General features: G+C 34.2%; 1 protein-coding gene across 1 annotated transcript in view; it reads left to right on the forward strand.

The window, feature by feature from the left end:
• Positions 1–27,202, forward strand: part of LOC114329137 (peripheral plasma membrane protein CASK-like) — a 642,784-nt gene that overhangs the window by 247,364 nt on the left and 368,218 nt on the right. Inside the window, exon 5 of the mRNA XM_050644747.1 lies at positions 9,019–9,197. Within this exon, the coding sequence (XP_050500704.1) occupies positions 9,019–9,197 (179 nt within the window). The remainder of the gene's footprint in view (positions 1–9,018; positions 9,198–27,202) is intronic.

Below are 27,202 nucleotides of genomic sequence, written 5' to 3' on the forward strand. Positions count from 1 at the left end.
TTTTGCTTCTTTAATATTTTTTTCAATACAAACAGATACTGTCTTATTAATTGCAATAAATGAGTGTGCTCATGTAATCTGGATGCATAGGTTATAACTTATTGAAAAAACCTACTGTCTTCGACTCGGGATCTAAAGAACCATTTGTAAATACCCATGTATAATTTGAAGCTGAAAATTCATTAAGAAATTCCTGATGAGTATAGGTTTTAATTTTTTTGTGGGTTGAGAAAATTGTCTGAATTGTTCCCGTAAGATAATTCAGTTCGATCTGAAAGCAGGATTTAAAGTTCTCTTTATAAAGATTAATAAGGTATTTGTCAAAATTATTTTTGATTTCAATTAGATATGGTGGCTCTTGTGATTTCCAAAATCCTATTTTATAATTTACTTTGATTCCCAACTCTGACATGATGTCGTTCAGTGGATTTTTCAGATCAGCTAGGATTTTCAGATAGAATTTAGCACAAAGTATTTCTCTTCTTGCATCTAATGAAATTTGTCCACTTTCTGCTAACAAAGCATTAGTGGGGGTAGATCTCATACAGCCCGTGATGATTCGTAAAGCTTCAAACTGAATTTTGTCTAATATTAAGAGTGGGGACTTACTACAGGGTTTTAATATTGCACATAAATAATCCAAATGGGGTCTTACGATTCCTTTATAAATTAATAAGAGTGTATGGGGGTTTACTCCCCATCAGGTTTCACATATTGCCCTCATTATATTCAAACCTTTTTGAGCTTGTGTTTCGATACGTTTAACATTTTCAATCCAGTTAAGTCGATTATTGAATATTGGCCCTAAATATTTAATTGATTCTCTAACAGGAATAATTCCCTAGAGCTCATGTAAAATCTCACATTTCACTCGTCACATTTTAACATTAAAAAAATGTCAAGTTCCTTTGTAAATATTCCATAAAAAATATCACGTATTCTTATTTTTCAAGTGCCATCCCCGCGACGGAGGTCGGCAATCATCATATCTACTCGGATTTTAGAGATGGCTGCTCTGAAAAGTTTATTTGGTGTACATCCGTACCATTCTCTCAGGTTGTGCAGCCACGATATTCTGATAAGTCAATTAACGCCGCGATAACAAAAGAGGATATTGATGTAGGTAACCACTGAAGATCTATTTTGAAAGAATTCCAGAAAATGTTTTTTTAAACATATTGGCAAAAAACTCTTGTATTGTGTTGTTGAATCAATTTTGTAAGCTGTATCAAATATAATCCATGTGATCCATGCATTAAAGGCTAAAAGAGCATTCCCATCCTAACTAACAAAAACTTAACCAAACACTACTGATTATGAAACTCAGAAATGAAGATCTGGCAGAGAAGGAAAATCACAAGACTTCAAGGCATCCCCAGTCGTCAACATGCGAAAAACTTGCAAAGTAGCGACTTAAACTATTAAGTCCTCCGAAAATCGTCTTCAGAAAATTTAAAAGAAATTAGGTTTGAAAATTCTGGGAAAATTTAATTACCTGATCTTTTTAGGTTATGGGTACTTTCCATACAAATGACATTTTGGTCGCGATCTTACGGACCCTATCTATCTGTGGTTGAAAAACCACAGCAGATCTGTATGTATAGATTATGGGCTGAATACAAAATTATTGAAGTCAAAATTATTTCAGCATTAGAGTTTTTATGCCCATATATGGGTCCATACTAACTTTTCGCTATCTTTTTAGATAATTTCTTCCGGAGCACTGGAAAACTATCTGTTCTAATAATGGAGAATACAAAGTCCCAGATAAAACATCAGATTCCAGTGGGTTTTTTTCGAATTTATTATTTTGGTTTTGATGGTTTTATGGAGATACACGTCCAAATCAGTCCAAAGTTCGACAGAAATCACTACAAAATGAAAAGTCACATTTCATGGAAAATGCTACATTGCTTATAAAATATCACATTGCACGTCAGATTGTGTGGTAAATATGACGTGTCAAAGCTAGGACAAATAATCCCCGGACAAATAATCCCGAAAACTTATCCCTGGACAAAAAATATCCGGACAAAAAATTCCGGGACAAATAATCCCCGGACAAAAAATCCCCACAAAAATCCCGGACAAATAATCCCCACAAATTTTTTTGGACAAAATATCCCCACAAAAATCCCGGACAAAAAATCCCCAAATAATATTTGCTGCCGAATAATTTTCTAAAAATTTTCCCGAAATTTTAACAAATTTCGAATTCCAATTCCATGCTGAAAATTCAAATTTTACATGACAAAAGAGTGTGAGTTTTTTCAAAAATCGTGGAAGATATGGGGAATGAGCTAAAGCCCCGTTCTCATGACAGGCGCTTAACACGCGTTTTGATAGCGCACTGTTACAACTACATACATTTTACTGAAGACCGTTCACATGCTAACGTTCGTTTTAGGTTATTAAAACGGACGTTGGCATGGGAACGGTCTCAAGCAGAGCGGGGCCTTAGCTCATTCCCCATATCTTCCACGATTTTGGAAAAAACTTACACTCTTTTGTCATCTAAAATTTGAAGTTTTCAGCATGGAATTGGAATTCGAAATTTGGTAAAATTTCGGGAAAACTTTTAGAAAACTATTCGGCAGCAAATATTTATTGGGGATTTTTGTCCGGGATTTTTTGTGGGGATATTTTGTCCAAAAACATTTGTGGGGATTATTTGTTCGAAATTTTTTGTGGTGATTTTTTTGTCCGGGGATTATTTGTGCGGTGATTTTTTGTCCGGGAATTTTTTGGCCAGGGATAATTTGTGGGGATATTTTGTCCGGGATTATTTGTCCGGTCCCCAAGATGATGATCGAATGCAAAATTTTAGGAAAACAGAAGAACCAATTTACTGCCCAAAATTCCAAATTCAGAGTAATCCCCTAGATCTCATGTAAAATCTCACATTTCACATGTCACATTTTGACATTAAATAATGTCGTTCCTGTGTAAATATTTCGTAACAAATGTCACGTGTTCTTCTTATTTAAGTGCCATCTCCGCGACGGAGGTCGGCAATCATCATAGCTATTCGGATGTTAGAGATGGCTGCCCTGAAAAGTTTATTTGGTGTACATCCGTACCATTCTCTCAGGTTGTGCAGCCACGATATTCTGCGTCACCTCATGCTTCTTTTTCCTTGAATCTTTCCCTGCATAATCAATTGGAGCAAGTTGTATCTCTCTCCACGTGTAATATGTCAGACATATTTTAATTTTCTTGTTTTGATGGTATTTAAGATTTCCATCTTTTTATTAATCTTTCTCAGAACCTCTTTGTTTGTGACGTATTCTGTCCACGATATTTTCAGAATTCTTCTGTACACCCACAGCTCGAATGATTTTAGTTTATTCATTGATACCGTACTCAAGGTCCAATCTTCCAGTCCATAAAACAAATTCGACAAAACGTAGCACCTAGCTAACCTAACTCTTAGCACCAACTTCAAAGCTCTTGTGTACAGCACTCATTTTGTTAAAATTTGCTCTACCCTTTTCTAATCTGATTTTGATTTCCTGGAAGTAATCACCTGTAGAGTTGATCACTGTTCCACAATATGCATATTAGTCTACTCGTTTGACATTGGTTCCGTTTATGAAGAGATTCTCGTTATTACTTTGAGTTTTCGATATCCACTCTCCCTCCGTATTCTTCTTCTTCTTCAAGTGCCACCTTCGTTCCGAAGGTTGGCGATCATCAGGGCTATACGTATTTTCGAAACTGCTGACCGAGACAATTCGTTGTTGCTACAGCTATACCATTCCCGTAGATTCTTTAGCCAGGAGTTTCGTCTTCTTCCTATGGACCATTTTCCTGCTATCTTCCCCTGCATAATTATTCGAAGCAGTTCACATCTTTCGCCTCTTGTAATGTGTCCCAAATATTGCAGTTTTCGTTTTTTGATCGTAAATATGACTTCCTTTTCTTTATTCATTATTCTCAAGACCTCGACGTTTCTGACTCTCTCCGTCCATGATATTCTCAAGATTCTGCGATACATCCACAGTTCAAATGCCTCCAATTTTTTGATATCAATCTTTTTCAGCTTCCATGACTCCATTCCGTAGAACAGCACAGAAAATACGTAACATCTCATCAGGCGAAGTTTCATTTCAAGGCTCAAATCTCTTCCACAGAACACTCTCTTCATTTTAGTGAATATGGATCTGGCTTTTTCTATTCTTATTTTGATTTCTGCTGAGCTATCGTTGTCTTCATTTACAAAAGTGCCTAAATATTTGTATTTGCTAACTCGATCGATAATTTCATTGTGTAAATATATATTTTGGACATTGCGTGTTGATTTCGATATTACCATAAATTTAGTTTTTTTTATGTTCAAAGATAGTCCATATTCTTCGCTGCAGTCTGCTATCTTATTCACCAGTGTCTGTAGCTCTTTAAGTGTTTCCGCGATCAAAACGGTGTCGTCGGCAAATCTCAGATTGTTTAATCTAACACCATTTATTTTAATACCTATGGATTGCTCAGAGAGTGTTCTATTCATTACGTCTTCGGAATAGAGATTAAACAGGATTGGTGACAGTATACACCCTTGTCTCACACCTCGCTTTATTTCAATTTCTTCAGTGGTATTATTCTCTACTCTCACTACTGCTTTCTGATTGTAGTACATATTTGCTATTAGTCGGATGTCTCGTTTATCTAAATTCTTTTCTGCTAGGAGTCTGATTAGATGATCATGCCGCACTTTATCAAAGGCCTTGTTATAATCTATGAAATACATGAATGCATCTTGATTTATGTCAAGACATCTTTGAGACATAACGTTCAGTGCAAACAACGCCTCTCTTGTTCCGAGTCCATTTCGGAATCCAAACTGGGTATCATTGATGTCCATTTCCAGTTTTCTGTGTACTCTAGTGTGTATAATTTTCAGGAATATTTTCAGTACATGGCTCGTCAGACTGATTGTACGGTAATAACTACATTGTTTGGCATTCATCTTTTTTGGTATAATAACAAAGGTGGATAAAAGCCATTCTTGTGGTATTTTTCCTGATGTATAAATGCTATTGAAAAGTTCAACTAAAATGTGGATCGAGTCTTCTTCTATCAGTTTAAGGATTTCCGTTGGTATTTCATCTGGACCTGGGGCTTTACCGTTTTTCATTCTTTTTAGTGCGTACATTACTTCCTCCTCCGCATAGCTTACATAAAATGTCACGTCTTACGTGTCATTTTATGTGAACTATGCGGAGATATGTGTCGAATTTTTTGGAGCTTACATTTTTGGTAAGAAATTTTTAAGAGTGAATACTCGTAGAAAACTACCAAACAAAGAAATAAAATTTATAAGAAGTAAAAGCAGGAAATAAAGAAAGGAAAACGCCCTTTTCATCCTAAGTACCTATTTATGTATAAAATGAGTAGCTCGCGGTTAACGCGGTTCACCACCTAACAGGAAATAATCTCGGGATATTACTTAGATCCTTCTAATATCGTCCTCAAATTGTGACACATTACGAGCTTCTACCTGTATATGCATAGCGTATGCATAAGAGGTTAAATATTTAACGTATTGCTTGGCATGCACCGATGTTTTAGCTCGCTAAGCTTTAGCAGGAAGGTATATACGCATTCGGCAGTAAATTTAAATTTAATGGTATGAACGTCGCGTCGTGTGATTCCGCGAACTAAAGAAATGCATTACCGCGCTTAGCTTGTAGCTACCGGTAAATAAAATATATTGTAGGTGTAAAGCTTTATAGGATGAGGTATTTTTGATAAATAGAACGGGGATTTCAGAATTTTGATATTTAGCTGCGTCTTAAATTAAGAATGATTTGCAAATTTTAAACCTATGTAATGTTATGATCTACTTTTTATTACTTTAATATCAATTTATCTTTATTTGATTACTCCAATTAATTATTTAATCACTTATCCAATTGTCGCAGATCATACAAAAAAATTAATAAAAAATCTCAGGGTGCCTTTTTATAATACAAAAAAATATCTAAATTATCTTATGTTATACTTATCTTCTCTCGTGGTTTCAGTATCTCTTAGTTGGTTCTAATCGGGTAAAAATATTAGGAAAAGGAATTAAATAGAAATATAAAATAAGCATACATAATTTTATTATCAAAATCAATACTCTAAAAATCGATCAAATTTAAAACCTGTGGACACAGCTGTCCGAATGAAATTTTTACCACTTAAATTTATTCTAGTTAAAAAAAAACAATTTATCGGTTTGTTCCCGATGACTTTGATAAAACAAGCTAAACAAACAAATTTAGGTATTCGCAAATTACCTATACTTCCTATTTACTTTTTGAAATATTGGAATCTTAATTCATATGCTTTTACTCAAAATTTTAGTTTCCGAACATAAAAATATCTTTCATATAAATTGACTGACCTTTTGCTTCACTCACTCTGATGTCTTCTCTTGACCCAAAACAGCTCTCCCTCATTGACTATGTTAGGCTACCCATCAAAGCCCTCTCCGTTCTCAAGCTTCAAATCTATCAGCATACCAGCACCAATTCTCCAACAAAACACAAACTCCAAAAATTTTCTCATCTCCTTCTCACAACAATACAGAATCAAAGAGGTATTTCGTCTCAATTTGATCTGTCTCTCGTTCCACTTTTCAGCTCTATTCTCCACTATCAAAACACCCACTGGTACTTGCTATCTAACTATCCACGAAAACGTTGACTGCTCTTCAGCGATGCCAATAACATAATGAGTTCCTCCTTCCAAAACTATCTCAACATTCAAAACAAAACTTTCCCCATTCCAAAGTGCCTAGCCAATCAGAAACATTTATCTCCCCACCTTCCTCTCTTTACATTCGAAAACAAAACAGTCATTCTTTCAAAAATATTCCTACTCAACTTATGACTTTTCGGAAATTATAATTATCTAAATATTCCTATCATTAAACAAACATATTTAAAATTCCAAACTTTCTTTACCTCAATTTCCTAAGAACTAATTACTGTGGCATGCATAACAAAACACCGTTATAATCTCCAAATACCCTGAACAATTATGGTCTATTCATATCACTTTCTTTCCTAATGTTTTATTTTTCAGAGAAAAAACTTAATAACGATAAATCACTTCTTACAAACTACTTATAATAAATAGTTACAAATCAATGTACAGGGTGGATCAAATTTATGTGCCCGCGTTATATTAAAAACAAATTAAAATTTTTCTTCTATCTTTGATTGATAAATTGAAACACAATAATATATCAAAAATGTTTTAAACCTCTGGAGAAGAAGAAGATGGTTACACAGCAATACTATTACGTGGATCGTTTCTCTGGCTGTTGGTTTTGACTCATATTTGACTAGCTGGTTATAAGAGAACTCAAGTAGTTAATTATAAAAAGCATCAAGAAGGAAAGCTGGAGTATTTCGGACATGTAATAAGAAGTGATGCTGGGTGCGAGAGAGATGCCATTCCGGCAGTCCACTTGTACATCTTACTCACATTTACAGCCGCGTCAATACGATCTAACCGTTCATTGTTATTAATTTAAAATAACAGCTAAGTAATACATTAATGACACAGATTTCTTCAGGATCATGTAGCGGGGGCTTTAAACTTTGATTTAGTCACCTTCTGACTTTCATAGTAATAATTTTTAACCGAGTTATTAAGCCTCGAAAATGGTATCGCGTTTATACGCGTTTTTCAAATTTTAAATTGCTTATTACTCGAAAAAGATCAACTTTACAGAAAAATTATAAGAAACCTTTTTTGTCCAGAATGGTCCAAAACCCCTAAAAAGAATTTGTCCGGGCCAAAAATATTGATTTTTGCAATTTGATAAAAAAAAGTTAAAAAAAATTGGGACCACTTTTCTCGTGGGTGACTTCTTGAAACTTATTCTGGGGTGTCTCACGAATGTGATTATGCAAGAAAATCTCATGGGAATATTTTTCCCAACGAACCCGCCGTTTCGCCTTGTCTATATTAAAATTTTATCTTACACTGATCTAAAGTCCACAAAGGGACAAAACGTATCAGTATTAAATTCATTCGTTTTTTCCAAGATTTGACGTAGCACAACTGGTCAATTGTTGACGACCTACAGGGCATAAAACCACTTTGATATTCATCAAGAAGTTCTTCCACGTTCGTTCTTAAACAATTTGTACATTGTGTTCAGAAGAGTTATACCCCTTTAATTTTTGCATTCTAACAAATCTTTCTTTTTGTGCAGTGGACATATTATTCCAATGCACCATTTCTCTGGAATTTGTTCTTCTTCCCAGACTTTGACTATTATGCTGTGAATTTGGTGCATAATGCTGTTACCACTTCTGGGGATATTTTTGAGGCACGTGTTTGCGTCTCCCACCTCCAATATTGAAGGAGGTTCTACGTGGATATTATTTCTCGGTATTTGGGGTGACGCATCATTTTCCACTTTGGTATTAAGTAGTTATTTGATGTATTCAACCCATCTGATTTGTCCTGCTTCACTGGTACTAACTATATGTTCGTTTTTATCCCTACACATCGTCAGCCGTATGTTAAATTATTTTCTCGTCTTATTTACGATGTTATAGAAGTTTCTAGTTTCATTTTGCCCCTTTAGCAATTGAAGCTCGTGGATAAATTGGTTTTCCAAGATCCGTTTTTTTCTTCGATGCACGCCCTTTCCTCCTTCATGAGGTATTTGTACTTTTGTTCCTTATCCCGTGTTATTCTTTGTTGCATAAGTTTATATGTATAATTTTTTCTTTTAGTGATATCTTTACACAACCAATCGTTCGTGGAGTGGGTTCTTCTGGCCCTTAAATATAACTTTTCTGGTCATTTTTCTTGATCTTGAGTTTTGTTTCTTCATCTGGATCTATTTCACTTCTTGTTTCTTTGTCACTTCTACTCATTTTCCTATTTTAATAAAGCTTTTAAATTACTATATCAATTTTAATATTTACCCACTGTTTAATAATTATCTACCATTATATTAATTTGTTAATCGTTGTTTTCCATACCACACATACAACTTACATATTGTTTCAGCCATTACATGCGGCAAATTTTAGAGGCTCTAAGATACTGCCACGAGAACGACATCGTTCATAGAGACATCAAACCAGACAGCATCCTTTTGGCGACCAAAGAAAATTCCGCACCCGTCAAACTCGGCGGATTCGGAGTAGCTGTACAGCTTCCAGACCGACATCCCATCACCACTGGAGGTAAGTTATGATAATATCTTTCTAGTTACGATATTTAAAGTAGATGGGGGCAATTAAGATAGCGAAAAGTGGTATAATAAAGAACATATAGATACCTATGTTATTTGACGATTTGTAAGAAAAAGAAGACATTTCTCGTCTGAATGTTTAACAAAGACAAGTTTCGTTTTTAGTTAATATTCATATTGTTCTGAAGCTATTTCTTCGTACAAGGAAGTGAAAAAATAGTATGTCAAAGAGTGTAAAATGTAAAAGATATTGCTCGACTTAATAACGTGGCTTCCGGTGTTCTTAAATATAAATGTAGATTTCTACGCATAAAATTTTGGACCAAATCTGGACCAAATGTATAATGTTGATACCAAGAAGAAGGAAGTTGCTTAGCACTGAGCTTCACGGCACATTGGTAAGCCAGTTTTCGCATCTCTATGGGAATCAGTTCAAAATATATTTCGGCGCACTTCAGAATATACGAAGCCATTTTAGTTTCTTCTTCGGCTGTAAAAACTATCCCTGGTTTAGTATAGCCCACTTGTAGACTCTCATTGTTTTCCTTTTTTTATATATCGGTATAGAGATACATGACACAGTCCAAAAGTTTTACTTGCTTGACTTATGCTACATTGATTATCGAAAACTTCCGCTGAAGCTAATTCGTAGACTTCACTTCCTGGCTTTGAGTTGCCTTTCTGATTTTCTTTTATATTACCCACTATTATTACCCATTATTATATTATATTTCTCATTCTGGAAGAAAAAACTAAATAAAAGGTTTTTATATTGTAAATCATAAATTCAGTAAGAGTCAGCGCAAGTTGTAACTAACATGTTACAAAAAGTCCCAACGTTTTGTTACAACAAACCCTGTAGCACACTTTTGTATATTTATTAAAATAACTGTAAAAATAACTTCCTAATTGTAAAATCGTTAAGCAACATCAAAGTATAACTAAATCTAGAAAATAAATGAATACCGAAAGTTTCATTTCCGTTTAAAACAACAGCGATAAATTTTATGAATGTCAAATTTTATATTACCTCATCCTAATAGTCTAAAACGCCGTCTACACTCTCGCCGAAGTCGATCGAAGTTCAACAAGTACGAGAGTGTAGAATGCCACCTTGTGTAACCTTGCTTGACTTCGCTCTACTTCCGAAATCTGTCCGTCTGGTCAAAGGGATCTTTATCGGTATCGCACCGCTCTTTGTCGGTATGGCACTTCGAACGAGTGTGTGGAGAGGGTACTTCGGACTTCGGTCAACTTTGGCAAAGTAACTTCGCCGAGAATGTAGAGCCCGTTTAAGAGCTAGAGCCGAAAAATCATCGTCATAAGTAATATGGAGTTTGGCATGTGAAATGTGTCTATTGTATATTGATAATTATGACCCCTTTCAGGCTGACACCTCAGTGGATACAGGAAGTAGCAATAAGGGATGAAAGGGGAAAGTTAGTGTAGTCTTTAAAGGTTTTCACCTCCTATTTTGTTAAACCTTCATCGATTTGCATGAAAATTGGTGACTAGTTAGAACATACCTCAGGAAATAAAAATGATTTGGTGTCAACTTGCACTTTTACCCTGGGGGTGGATACCACCCCTTCTTGGAGGTGAAAACGATTTTATTAAAAATAACCCCACAAATCGATAGAGGGACAAATTATAAGTAAAATTTGTTGTATCATGTTATTAAAATAAATCAATACTTTTTGAGTTATTAAAGATCAAAGATTTGTCTGTTTAAGAGCACATGCGTGAAGTTACGGATGATAAAAAGAAAATATTAATTAATTATATGTTACTAAAATATTATTTTTATATTATTTCGATATTATAAATTTAGCAAAAGTGTATTCGAATATGTCAAATGTACCCATTATTGGACACCCCCAGTTTCTGGACATATTCAGTTTATAATGAAAAAAAAAATTCAATTAAATATCGAAATAATATAAAAATCATATTTTACTAACGTACAATTAATTAACATGTTCTTTTTATCATCCGTAACTTCACGCATATGCTCTTAAATAGACAAATATTTGATCTTTAACAACTCAAAAAGTATTGATTTATTTTAATAACATGATATAACAAATTTTACTTAAAATTTGTCCCTCTATCGATTTGTGGGGTTATTTTTAATAAAATAGTTTTCACCCGCGGGAAGGGGTGGTATTCACCACCAGGGTAAAAGTGCAAGTGACACCAAATCAGTTTTGTTTCTTGAGGTATGCTCTAACTAGTCACCAATTTTTATGCAAATCGATGGAGGTTTAACAAAATAGGAGTTGAAAACCTTTAATGACTGCACTAACTTTCCCCTTTCATCCCTTATTGCTACTTCCTGTATCCACTGAGGTGTCAGCCTGAAAGGGGTCATAATTGTCAATATACAATGGACACATTTCACAGGAAAAACTCCATATTACTTATGACGATGATTTTTCGGCTCTAGCTCTCCGTCTATAATGAAGCACGTGCACAAAACTACTATACTCCGTCTAATACCTATACTTACCGCTGCACGTCATCCGCGTCATAGCTCGTGACGTCACATGATACCAACACGAAATATTTAGGAGGTAGGTGTGTTCTTTTTTAGAATCATTTTGCCGAGTACACTGGAATTACAGCAACTAGACATATTTTATTATATACGCGTAGAAATAATATTTGAAGATTTCTATTAATGGTAACTTAAAGAAATACACAATATTATGTCTCATTTAATTTGTATAAATTCATTATAAAGCGTTTTTATGAAGCACATTTGTTCGGACACACTGTAACTGTAATCGAACGGAGGTGATATTTTGGCATAAATTGGTAACATTTATTTGACAGTTGCGGTGATGACACTTCATATTTGTGTTTATTTTTTGCTAGAAGTATTTGTTTTATTATATTCATTTATTGTTTTTATTTATTTACATTGAATATTAATTTGTTTTGTTGTATAATCCACCTACGCAAAAATTATGTGATATATTTGATTTAAAATGAATTCAAGAATTTTTTGTAATTGCGCAACAATATCAACTTAGATCTCTGACGTAGATAATGACGTGCAACGGTAAGTATATTAGACGGACTGTACATATTTGCAACTATCGGAGGATGACTGGCTAGACGGTGTCATTTGCAGGGCGATAAGAGAATTAGATTGAGTAAGCTAAATTAGTCAAAAACGGACAAATAACCTATGAAAAAGCCTTCTTACTACTTACCCCTGTTACAAGCCCCTTGTTCCTACTTATGTGGTAGGCTTTTACCCAAATACAATAATTTCTCGCAGTTGAAAATTGGACAAAGGAGACTATTTATCAGATATTGGCGCCATCAATGTGAGCGTGGCCGGTCGCCATTTCGTGGCCGGTTCATACCATTTTGGGGCTGTGCTGTTTATTTTATAATTTGACTTTCATATGTTGTGACTAATGTATTTACTTTGAGGTAATTGAGAAAATATATGGACATTTTTTGCTATCTTAATTGCTACTTTTGTATATATATTTCTCGGTGTTAGTGTAGAAGTTATATTTTTATACTAACTTTTTGAAAAAAACTGTATTCGATAATGTATGTATTGTTTTTTTAAATTTAGTTTTAGATACAGATTTTGATATTTTTACTAATATTCAAATTTTGTTATAATGTTCGTCCATCTCTGATTTTAGTCTATAATCCGAATCTAGGTCTGCCTGCACCGATTTGCTTTCCGGATGAAACATTTTTTTTATTAAATTTCATACATAGATAAATATTACTTGTATGGGTTGTATCAAAATCTTGCAAAACAACAATTTTTTTTGCAAAAAGCGTGAAAATCAACATATGTCTTATTGTTAAACAAAAAATAAGCATAAAACAAACAATATCTCGACAGCGTTACCTAAAGGAATATAATATAATAAAAATATATACAAAATTCTAGGTGGGTCGGTCAAGTAGTTTTTGAGTTATAATCTCTACAGCCTTTGAAAAAAGAAATTTTTAAAGAAAACGCGTTTAAAGTATTATCAACTTTTATTTTCAATTTCTTTTTTGTCTGTCAAATTGTAAAATAATGCACACCGGAGGTTATTTTTGAATCGCGGAGTAATTTACAAAAGAAAATGAGAACAGCTGTTGACCGTTGTTCACTACGCTCAAGCGTGCTGGCGCGAACCTACTGCAAAGCGAGTAGAAGGTAGGGATACTCAACATTATCTCCCTACCTCCCTACCTTCGACTCGCTTTGCAGCAACTTCGCGCCAGAGCGCTTAAATGTAGTGAGAAACGGTCAACAGCTGTTCTCATTTTCTTTTGTAAATTACTCCGCGATTCAAAAACATATTCAGGTGTGCATCATTACGATTTGACAGACAAAATAAAAGTTGACAATACTTTAAACGCGTTTTTCTCAAAACTGCTTTTTTCAAAGGCTGTAGACATTGTAACTCAAAAAATACTTCACAAAACCACCTGGATTTTTGTATATATTTTCTTTAGACATTACTTGAGGTAACGCTATCGAGATATTGTTTGTTTTATCGTTGTTTCGACTTCTGAGTGATATCAAAAAGTCAAAATTCGATAAAGCTAAAAACCTCAACAGGATTACTTCGAGAAACTCATAAGGTAATAAAATCTTTTTGAATTTTTTGTTTTCCATGATCCAATGATGAGTTCTGATGTCGACCGCAAAATTCATCATATTTTTAGGTGTCTTCAAAAATTTTGCCACAGTTGGCTTATTTTTCAATATTTTTCCTTGAATGTTTTCTTGGATAATCTATGAATTGTATTGAATATGCCTATTTAATTTAAAAATAAAATAATTCTACCATACTTTTAAAACAAATGTGCTTGAAATATTGATTTCAACCACTACGGATACCACTACTACCCTTAAGGATATTTATGACATGATTTTGATAGGCAACCCATGCTAGAAATATTTTTTGTCTATGTATGAAATTTAATAAAAAACATGTTTTATTAGGAAAGCCGATGGGTGCAGGTAGACTGGTAGACCTATATTCGGATTCCGTAATATAATATTCAAATTTTGTTAAAACGTTCGTCCATCTCTCATTTTGTATTGTAAGTAGCTAATATATCTAATTTAAAACTTGTTTTTCCGATGTAAATTTTTGGACAATCGCCCAAAGTTAATTTCGAAAGTCAGCTTTGTGAACATTTCGAAGTCTCTGTTTATATTTTCTCCCGAATACTTTGAGAGTTACACAAAACGCTTAAAGCAATTTAAAAAGTTAGCTGAAGGACCGAAAAACAATGAACCTAACCTAACAATATTTCACGAATTTACTGATTGTGTTAGACAACCATAAAAGAAATATAAGAGAGTGTAAACATACAGATCTCGTATAAACTGTGTTTGTACCTAATGCTTTATGTTTAAAATAATACGACAAAATACCAGATGAATACGAAAAAGGATTTTAACACAGGTATGATGAAATAAAATTACAAGTGAAAAATACAGGCTTATACCTAAATGATAGCAATGTTTTAGAGGCTATAACTTCTCAATACCCTCTACACTAGCGGAAACCTACCTAATCGTTGGTCCAATTCATTGCTCATGGCTCATGCGTTATATTATCAACTTGTGATAATATAACGCAGAGAGTCGCGGTGAAATTAGATCCAGCATAGAGCAGGCCAGGACTTCGATTTTTGACCCTTCGCTTCGTTATCGATCATTCGCTATCTGCACACTAAACATATACGAAGCGAACACGTTCGATAACGAAGCGAAGGGTCAAAAATCGAGGTCCAGAGCCTCTTTTAAAAACACGTTCAAAGTATTATGTAACAGAGACCTAACATTGGCATTGAAGATCCTTCTACTTCGCTGCTACGTGTTCCCACGTGATGCTATAGAAAAATTTTAAAAGTTTTTGGATCCAGAACGAAGAATGACTGCATGGTTGAAGAACTTGCGAGATTGGTATTACATTGATACAAGCATTCTATTTAGGGTGGTAATGAATAAAATTAAGGTAGCTATTATGGTAACCACCGTTATAAAAGGACATGGTACATGAAAAATAAGAACAACAGGTTCATAAAATATGTACGTAAAAGTTAAGAAATAATATAACAAAAACGTAAACAATAAGAGGTAGAAGAATAATGTGCCTTTAGAGTGGGGTAATACTGTGTGGATCCTAAACAAAGTTTTAGAATTGAAATATATCTGAAAAAATAAAGTCTCTAGATCAAATTATAAAATTGTTGTATAAAAAAGAATCTGAACCTGAATTTGCAATAAAACACTTAAGTCAAACAAAGCTGAAAATGTTAAAAACGAAAATGGAGAACTGATAATAAACTTTTGCACGAATAACGAACTTTTTTTGAGAATAAACAACACATTTTTTGACCACAAAGATCAACACAACTATACATTCAATAACACCCATGGACAAAGATGTATGATAGATTATGTTGTAACCAACAGATATACATCCATCAAAAATAATCGACGTAAGATGTCTCAACTCAGCAGATGGAGGTAGCGACCATAGCCTAGTATTATCTAAAATAGGAATCATTATGAAATATTTCACACCCAAAAGGGCAGCACCAACACATACAAAAATCAAAGTCGAAGAACTACATACGGAATCCACGGAATACTTATACAAGAAAAGAATATCAGAGAAGATTGCTGAGAATGGAATATTAGAAAACGATAACATCGATGAAAGCTGGCAAAAATCAAAGATAACATAATCAACGCTGCAACAGAATCACTTGTAGAGAGAAAAGTAACGAATACTCACATATTAAACAAGAAAACCCCGTGGTTTAGAGAGGAAGTTAAGACAAAATGTGAAGAAAAGAAGAAAGCCTTTTTACAATACAGAATAAAACAAACACAACAGGCATACAACCACTACAAACAATTAAGAAACGAAACGAATACTTTAATGAGGCAAATAAGAAGAGAGCACTGGCAGAGTTTCTCAAAACAGATGGAACACGACTTCTACGGAACACAAAAAGAAGTATGGAGAATGATCAGAGGGCAAAGAAAGGAGATGAATGAATTAATAAAAGTGAAACACATTCAGAAGGAAACATGGGCAGACTACTTCCGATCTCTATTTGCTAATGGCGACGATAATGAACCACTAACACCTGAAGTTACGACAAACGAAGAAATAGACATCGAGGAGGGAGAGGTAAAGGAAGCATTAAGAAAATTAAGAAATAGAAAATCTCCAGGAGAGGACAGAATATCGAACGAACTCCTAAAGTACGGAGAACAAGATTTAACTAAACAACTATTAAAACTAATACAAAAAATAATAGAACAAAACAGAATACCACAAGAATGGAGATCAAGCATCCTAATACCTCTCTTCAAAAAAGGAGACAAATCGGACCCGGAGAATTACAGAGGAATTAACTTATTAAACACAACATTAAAATTAACAACCAAAGTGATAACAAACAAATAGAATGAAATTATAACATTAGCAGAAGAACAACAAGGTTTTAGGTCGGGAAGGTCATGCACTGACGCTATATTTATAATAAGGCAAGTTCAAGAGAAATCGTTGGAATACAACAAGCCGGCATATTTATGTTTCGTGGACCTTAAGAAAGCATTTGACAGGGTCACATTAAAGGACGTTCTCCACTTATACTCGAGAGAGGTACCTCTAGAAATAATTAAAACGATCGAAAACATCTACCAGAACAACACAATAAAAGTAAAAGTGGAAGATGGACTAACTGACCCAATTGAAGCCGGCAATGGGATAAGACAGGAGGATTCCTTGAGTCCTTTATTGTTCAACCTGATCATGGACGAAATAATAAAAAAAGTAAGAACTGAAAACGGATATCAAATGGGAGAAAAACAAATTAAAATAATCTGCTATGCGGACGATGCAATACTAATCTCCCAAAGTGAAGATGATTTACAACGTATGCTGCACCAATTCAACATAATCGATAGAAAATTTAACATGTTAATTTCCTCATAAAAGACAAAATACATGGTTATAACAGCAGAGCCAATAATATGTAAATTGGAGCTGGAAGGTTAGATAAATAGAACAAGTGGTGCAGTTTAAATACCTAGGCATCACACTATCTAGCTACGGAAGGCTCGAAACAGAAGTGGAAGAATAAATGAATAGAGCAAACAGAGCCACAGCTTGCCTGAATGACAGAATATGGAGAAATAAAAATATCGGAAAAGAAATGAAAGGCAGAATTTACAAAACAGTCATCAGACCAATAATGACAAACGCCGCAGAAACACGACCCGACACAGAGAGGACAAAAAGATTGCTCGAAACAGCCGAGATGAAAACCCTTCGAAAAATCTATGGAAATACTCTATGGGACAGAGCTAGAAGTACAGATATACGACGGAGATGCAAGGTGGATAACATTAATAACTGGATAAGAAACAGAAGAATAGAATGGAATGACCACATAAGCCGAATGATAACAAATATGGTAGTCAGGACAGCCAGAGACGGTTCCCCAATAGGAACACCACGAAAACGATGGAATGACAACTTACTAGAGGCATATTGAAAAATGAGACAGAGTAATGTCTATACAAAAGGAAGAAGAAGAAGAAGAAGAAGAAGAAGAAAAAGAAGAAGAAAAAGTTAAACAAAGCAGCAAGCTATGATTTCATTACCGCTGATATCTGAAGCATCTTCCGGTATGTGGAGTGAGAATATTAATTACGTTGATTGTGTAATGAAGTCTAGCACACAGGAGTCTGGTCTGAAGATTGGAGAAAAACCATAATCATACCTCTACGTAAGAAAGGTCCAACAAATCATTGTAGCAACTACAGACTACTAGGTCTAATATCACACACCAATAAGGTGATCGTCTATATCCTGCAGTATAGTCTTCAAAACTTCATAAGTTGACAAATAGCACCTGAACAGGCTGGATTTGTGAAGAACAGAGATATTAGAGAACAAATCCTTAATGTAAGAAACATCATAGAAAAATATTTATATGTTTTGTTGATTATACAAAGGCCTTTGATAATGTTAGATGGGACAAACTATGGAACATACTGATGACGATGGGTGTACCTAAACACTGTATCAGTATAACCTGGTATACAGTAAGCGCCACCCTTCTAGATACATAATAACATTGAGCTATTACAGTCCTGGACCATTCACTAGTTGCAGTGTTTAATTTTATGTCTAGAGATGTTGAGAACGTCAGAAAATGTATAGAAACTTAATATTAACATAGAAAGTTGACAAATAATAGATCAGCTTGTAATATAAGTAGGACACTCTGTATAGATTAATATGTTTTAAGTTAATTTTAAATAACCTTATGAGATGTGTACTATTGGAGTGACATTGACCGCAGGTGAACTTAGAGACGTGTTGTTGTGAATAACAATTAAATATAAAATAGACGACAAAACATCTGAGGAATCAATTATACTATTGTACATAGAATTGCGACATGGTTTTGCTGATTTAATATTATTGTTTATAATACACTTCGAAGACTTGTAAATAAAGTATGTTGTAGAAGATGAAGTAGTAATTATTTAAATAAGGAGTATAAGGGTTATTTGAGTACTAACCCTTCAATATTTCTTTACATGGCGATCCTGCCATTTTGTTAAAGTTGTAAATGTTTTAAAGTATCGTAATATTCTTGGTGTTCGAATAAAGTTATTTTAAAGCAGAGTAACGATACCATTAATTAATGTATTTTTTGTATGGAAAAACAATTATTTTGAATAGTTTCTTGACAGTAACATGACAGGGATGAAAGTCACATCTGAGAACGGACCGAATTAGCCCATAAGAATAGCAGATAGGTACCTACCCATGTATCTAGTAACGTGGTGTTCACGTATATTCGAATGGACGGATGCCTATCTGACAAATGTACTTAGAATGGAGTACGCCAATGATGCGTTTCATCTCCTTTACTATTTAACATGTAAAGAGTTCATAATGCGCAGAGTTGTCATAAAAAAATGCCCCAATACGCTAATCAATGCACAGTCGTTTCAGACAGTGGACTACGTCATAGATATTTTGCAGAGAGAACAACAATGAAATATTTAAAAAAGCTAGTTGGCAATGCAATGCTAGACTTTAGTGTTTAAATACATTATCTAATACAAGTTTTTATTATGAATAATTAATTGTTTAGAAACCAATAACGAGATTATGAAGCCTTTAAAGCCTTATTTGTCCCTTAAATGATTTAAATGTTTTTATTGCTATTTAGGTCACCGCTATTAAATAGATAATAAATTGTCTAAATAATTAAAGATGAGTAGAACCAGAAGTTAAAACGCGAATAATAGCGGGAAACTGGTCTTTCTTTGTAATGCAATAACTAATAAGCTTAAAACTTCTCCCACGGCGTGAAAAACGCCAGATATATATATATATATATATATATATATATATATATATATATATATATATATATATATATATTATATATATATATATATATATATATATATATATATATATATATATATATATATAAATCCTACTATCAATTTGGCATCGATACATTATGCATTTACCATCAATTTGGCATCGTCTTGCAAAGTGGCATCTGTATATCGATGCCACTTTACACTACCTTAATAACTTTTTTCCTGTACTTGTTAGCAGAAGTCTAATCAACTCTGTAGTTAGAGATTTGATTCCTTGATGTTACTTTAATATATCAGCTTTCTTTGTTTATTCCTTACTGACTTATATAAGTTTATTCCATAAAATGTTTGAGTTCAAAATGATGGCACAGTGAAAATATTATATACATTTAGTTCAGTGTTTTACCGTTTTGTCGCTGCCGCTATATACATGAAAACGTATATCCCACTTTCATTATCAATCATTTTGGCATCAGAAATTTGGCATCACTGTTGAATACAATATTATCCACAACGAAAAATAGGCAATTTGAGAATGTATATATTATTTTCATCAACAAATCATTCTTGCATCAAGTTGTTTTCACCCAATTTTGAAAAAATGTGAAAGCTTATAATCCAAGGATGGTACTAAAGGTGAGAAATTTGACCTAAACTATCTGTCCGTCGGTCTGTCCGACCGCGAATATAACTCTTACGTCATTATACCAGGTAGAATGACAAATGAGGTGTCAAATGAAAGCGTATAATCCAAGGATGGTACTAAAGGTGAGATATTTGACTTAAACTTTCTGTCCTTCGGTCTGTCCGACCGCAAATATAACTCCTCCGTCATTATACCAGGTAGAATGACAAATGAGGTGTCAAATGAAAGCTTATAATCCAAGGATGGTACTAAAGGTGAGAAATTTGACTTAGGCTGTCTGTCCGTCGGTCCGACCGACCGCGAATATAGCTCCTCCGTCATTATACCAGGTAGAATGACAAATGAGGTGTCAAATAGAAGCTTATAATCCAAGCATGGTACTAAAGGTGAGACATTTGACTTAGGCTGTCGGTCCGTCCGACCGCGAATATAACTCCTCCGTCATTATACCAGGTGGAATGACAAATGAGGTGTCAAATGAAAGCTTATAACCAAAGATGGTACTAAAGGTGAGAAATTTGACTTAGGCTGTCTGTCCGTCGCGTCGGTCAGTCCGACCCCGAATATAGCTCCTCCGTCATTATACCAGGTAGAATGACAAATGAGATGTCAAATGAAAGCTTATAATCGAAGTATGGTACTAAAGGTGAGACGTCGGTCCGTCCGACCGCGAATATAACTCCTCCGTCATTAAACCAGGTAGAATGAAAAATGAGGTGTCAAAAGAAAGCTTATAATCCAAGGATGGTACTAAAAGTGAGAAATTTGACTTAGGCTGTCTGTCCGTCTGTCCGTCCGACCGCGAATATAGCTCCTCCGTCATTATACCAGGTAGAATGACAAATGAGATGTCAAATGAAAGCTTATAATCCAAGGATGGTATTAAAGGTGAGAAATTTAACTTGGGCTGTCTGTCCGTCGGTCCGTCCGACCGCGAATATAACTCCTCTACTATACCAGGTAGAATGACAAAAGAGGTGTCAAATGAAAGCTTATAATCCAAGGATGGTACTAAAGGTGAGAAATTTGACTTACGCTGTCTGACCGTCGGTCCGTCCGACCGCGAATATAGCTCCTCCGTCAATATACCAGGTAGAATGACAAATGAGGTGTCAAATGAAAGCTTATAATCCAAAGATGGTACTAAAGGTGAGAAATTTGACTTAGGCTGTCTGTCCGTCGCGTCGGTCAGTCCGACCCCGAATATAGCTCCTCCGTCATTATACCAGGTAGAATGACAAATGAGATGTCAAATGAAAGCTTATAATCGAAGTATGGTACTAAAGGTGAGACGTCGGTCCGTCCGACGGCGAATATAACTCCTCCGTCATTATACCAGGTAGAATGAAAAATGAGGTGTCAAAAGAAAGCTTATAATCCAAGGATGGTACTAAAAGTGAGAAATTTGACTTAGGCTGTCTGTCCGTTTGTCCGTCCGACCGCGAATATAGCTCCTCCGTCATTATACCAGGTAGAATGACAAATGAGATGTCAAATGAAAGCTTATAATCCAAGGATGGTATTAAAGGTGAGAAATTTGACTTGGGCTGTCTGTCCGTCGGTCCGTCCGACCGCGAATATAACTCCTCTACTATACCAGGTAGAATGACAAAAGAGGTGTCAAATGAAAGCTTATAATCCAAGGATGGTACTAAAGGTGAGAAATTTGACTTACGCTGTCTGACCGTCGGTCCGTCCGACCGCGAATATAGCTCCTCCGTCAATATACCAGGTAGAATGACAAATGAGGTGTCAAATGAAAGCTTATAATCCAAGGATGATACTAAAGGTGAAAAATTTGACCTAGGCTGTCTGTCCGTCGATCCCTCCGACCGCGAGTATAAATCCTCCGTCATTATACCAGGTATAATGGCAAATGAGGTGCCAAATGATAGCTTATAGTTCAAGCATGGTATTAAAGATGAAAAATTTTACCTAGGCTGTCTGTCCGTATGTCTGTCCATCCGCGAATACAACTCCTCCGTTATTAATACAGATAGAATGACAAATCGGGTGTCGAATGAAAGCTTTTAACTTAAGGATGGTATTATTAAAGATGAGAAATTTGACGTCGGAGTTCCGGTTTTAGAGTTGCAACCGTAAGTATTTACTATTTTAAAGTTGCCGAAAGAGAATAAGTGATATATTATTCAACGTGGCTTAGCAAGATGAGAACAAATGTAAAATTTTGGTTTTTACGTAATTTCCGCTTAAAAAGTTATAACCGGAAATGCCATTATTCGCGGTGTGCAAGTACTTGGAACGGATACGAGAAACGATCGTGCGCGAATAGCGGAGAAATATTGCAACTTTCTTAAATAATTCATATTGTCCATTGAAATTGTCAAATTGACGTACATTTCATACCTACTGTCATTGAAGAAGAAAAATTATATGTTGCTCTGCAATATTGATATTATATGCAATTATTATATGAAGGCAAATTAAATTAATTGTATTTTGCTTGCAGTACTGCATTTTAATAACTAATTTTATTTACTACATACAATTGTTTACGTTTTAATAACATAACCTGAATCTTATTTTTTCTTCTTATTATTTTTTTGGATTATGGCCTTGACAATTATCCAGTAACCAGGACTAATATAATTGGCCAATATAATTAAAAGTGCGAATAAAGTTGCAGAGCGTAGAAACCAGGTGTCGTTTTGCCGAACTTGCACGGTCCCAATAGACTCAGAAATAGTATACGAACACATAAATCGAAGCGTATTGAAAGGTTTGAATCTTTAGAGTTATTTCTGTGTAAACAGTTTAGTAAAAATGACTCAAAATTAGTAAATTTGTATATCAATCCACGCAAAGTTACACGAAGAATTCAAATATCGACTTCCAATTCTACTTTCGATTACTTTGGGTGAAAACCTAGGACTTACGAAGTCCAATTACTTGTTTTCTTTAAAAATAAGACATGTCATAAATATGCCTTAGGCATCATAGAAGACAATGACACAGAAAAATCAAACAAGCAGCAGGTCAAAAGGGCCTTAGTTATGTATCTTCGGTCCTATTGGTTCAATCGTGACGTACAGCGCCTGAAACGATGGGATTTAACTGGCAGAATACGATGGTGTAGACAAATGAAAATGACGGCATGTAATAACACTTTAAAATTGTAGAAATAAAATGGATTAACGCACATGGTATGACATATTATGTGAGAGTATTTAACAAATAGAATACGATTAGGGCGCGAAAGGGCCCCAACGTTCACTGTTCGACATAGGCCTCCCGTTCACTGCATATACCCACTGCTTTCTGACGCTGTGACTTAAGAGGATAGGATTTAACGAATAAAACGACAAAGAAGACTAAACAAGGCAGATCACGGGAAAAACACAACTGTCCGTTTTATACTCCACAGGGAAGCATCAAATATTCAACGTAAGGATATATTATAGTATAACGGTATGATAAATCTTTTTCTTTTTTTTTTTTTTTTCATTTAGTGCATTCCGTACGTTTTTTAAACATAATCAGGAGAAGTTGTTGAATTTCTGAAGTCTATAAAAGAATTTCTTAACAAACCTTTTTTTAATTGTGTTATGGATTATTTTTAAGAATGTGTTTAAAAGGTAGCTCACAGGCTTATTGTTCAATGGTCTTATCACTTTTAAACGCCTGTCTTTTTTGTAGGACTATTAATTGTGATTTCAAACATTCTAGCGGGACAATGCCTTTTGTGTAACTGAAATAAATATTGTTATCCATTTAATTTTTTTCCTCAATTAATTGAATGCCTCCTACTGGTGTTTGGTCTAAGCTTACCGCTTTTCCCCATTTAAGCTAAACTGCTCGTCAAAAGTTAGGGATATAGAAAATTATGCTCATTTTCATAGCTAATTTTTTCGAGAACAGATTAACGGATTCCACTAATTTTTTTTAATATTTTAGATTTTTCGTTAGTATTTACACAGTTGTGCAAAAGTTTACCCAAACTTTTTTTTGTACTTTTACCGAGTGGTATAAGTACAAAAAAGAAGTTTGAGTAAACCTCTTGTTAGGTATTAGTTACGTATCTTCAGTCCCATTGGTCCAAACGTGTCGTACGGCGGCTCAAATGATAGGAATCAGTCAACAGAATACAATGACACAGAAAAATCAATTACAGTAAAATATTGAAAGGGCCTTAGTTACGTATATTCGCTGCTATTTTTCCAATCATGACGTACGGTGGCTAAAATGGTAGGAATTAACCAACAGAATACAATGACACCCAAATCCGGTGTCGGAAAGCTGGTCGAGAACACTTCGTCGACGGAAAATTGGTCGACAACAGTTGGTCGACAAACAGTTGGTCGAATGCACAATTCATCGAATGGACAATTCATCGACGAACATTTGATCGAATGGAATTTTCGTCGACAAACTGTTATTTATCTTTAGGATAAAGGGATTAATGGTGACAAACGACGGGTAACTGGAATATTGTATTATATATTTTTTTTTGGGTTTTGTTAATTTTGTACCTAAATCTTACCGGAGGTATTGCGCCTTTTATAAATGTGTAGTGGTGAATTAAGTTTTTGATAATAAAATCAAGAGGGTAAGAATCGCTTTACTTTTAAACTCTTCACTTTTGGCGCATCATGGACGGCTCGTTTTTAAAAGAATCGTTTTAATTTTTTTTTGTATAAACATGCTCTTTCATTCGTTTAAATGTTGCTTTTCAAATTTTCTAATATTTATAAACAAAGCCCCGGTGAATTTTTGAAAAAAGTGGCTAACTCGGGTTTTAAGGGTTGTAGGGCATTAAATTTTTGTTTCAGTTTCTATAAGAATACCAACATGTCGAATAAAAAAAATTAACTTCCTACGTGTTGTTGTTCTGAAGCTATTTTCTTGTGGCATTTTTGGAATTAACTAGTTTTGATGGGAAATAAGCCACAATTTTACTAAAAAAACTGATTTTATTAACGTTTCGACGCTCAAATCGGGTGTCGTTGTCAAAATAAAACCATTTTTTTTAGTAAAATTGTGGCTTATTTCCCATCAAAATTAGTTAATTCCCACATGTTAATGCGGTTGTTATTTTAATTGTTTATTCGCGAACTCAATCGACTATAGGTGGCAGTGCAGTTGCATGAAAATGGCCGATGTAATTGGGATAATGCATTTTGATATAATTAATATTTTTATTGATGTAATTAATTAATATAAATAAATCATTCATTAAATGAACACACCAGACAAGCATTCAATCGACATTGATATATAGGTTAACGGATGTTTTGTTTAAATCTTCATCCCAATTCCTCTAGTTCAAAATAAGCGGCAGCACCCTCGCTTGAGTTCGCGAATAAGCTTAAAATAACACTACTTTTTCAAAATTATTTTATAATTATTTATAATATTTATTATAAACTTTTTATTCAAGACTTGATCTAATTTGATAAATTGAACCTTTCTCTTTGGTTTGATGTCTTTAGAATTTATGTTGACCTAATAGTTTATGCATAATAACGCTGTAGATAGAAGCTTTTTGGGATAAACAATTTCAATTTTGCAATAACTATTAGGTAAAACTTCTTGAAATTTTAACGGCTGAATACTTCTAATATTGTTCCTTTACTTACGCGAAAATAAAGCTTTTAGTGTATTTTTAGAAAAGTTATTAATTATTTTCAAAAAATCGACTTTTGAAGCTATTTTCCCAATAACTAAGCAACAAATTAACAAAAAGAACTTTCCAAACACTCATTTTAAAGAATTTTCTATGCTCTTCAGTAAAATTGTATCACCTTTCCATACAGCATACCGGTCTCCACCTTTAATATTTACAATCAAATAGCGATCTTTAATTGTTTATATATTGTTTATAAGTTAAAAAGTACGTTTGATTTTTTGCATAATTTTTATATTGGATACTGTTGTAACTAAATTTACCCTAATGCCATAAGCAGTTCTTAGATACCTGTATCAACGGATGTCACGAAAGAGGCCATTTATTTGCTAATTTCTCTGGTCTATCACACCCTTTCTTATCTGTGTTTACAATCCAAATCATTAAGCCACATAAAGAGGTAGGGCAATAAACTCACTATAGCTATAGAAATGCTTTTACTACAAAATTTTAAAAGATAAGAGTTATAACGGAACAAGTATGCATACCTGCATTTTAAGACCCAGGTAGATTTTTGGGGATGACACAATGACACTAAAAGATGGCTTTGCCGATGATTGCATTCAATTGAGATGGTAAGTAGGTATGAATCACCTCTAGTTATATTTTAATGGCTTTGTAATTTAACTTCATGGGGTACGAAAGAATTAAGAAACTTTTAAGAATTTGAAAAAACATAGTTTTTGGGGGGTTTAGGTGTTTTACACAATTTTTGAATATCCCTAAAAACTCAGTTATTTCAAATTATATATACGTAACCTATAAAAAACCTTGAGTTAGTCTATTTTGAAGTATATAAAATGGAGAAAATCCCAAAAAACTACCGAAAAAACCAGTTTTCCGGATTTTTGAAGATGGCGCACCTTACGAATAAATCTGAAAAAAGTCAGAAATACAGATTTTGATAAAATTCACAAAACGCAAAAAAATTAGACATGCAGCCATCGCCAAAAAAAGTTATACGTACCTATTAAAAAAACAAAAAACATTGAGGTTATGTACACTCGACCTTCGGGTCCATAAAAATATATGTTTTGTAAAAGCCTCAGCTGTGCGTGTGAATTTTTTGTAATTTATAATTTAATTGCAAACCAACTTAAAAAAAAATAAAATCGAAAAATTGACATTTTTTGATGTGGGGAAAGGGGAAGGGGGTGGTGGGCTAAAATTGCGGTGATTCTTAATTTTTTTAATCACATAGAACGTAAAAAAATAAAAAAAAATATTCAGGCTGTATCGACTTCAAAATAATACAGCATCATGCCAAAAGGGCCTTAGTTATGTATGTTC

The sequence above is a fragment of the Diabrotica virgifera genome, chromosome 2 (assembly GCF_917563875.1).
Source record: "Diabrotica virgifera virgifera chromosome 2, PGI_DIABVI_V3a".
NCBI lineage: Eukaryota > Metazoa > Arthropoda > Insecta > Coleoptera > Chrysomelidae > Diabrotica > Diabrotica virgifera.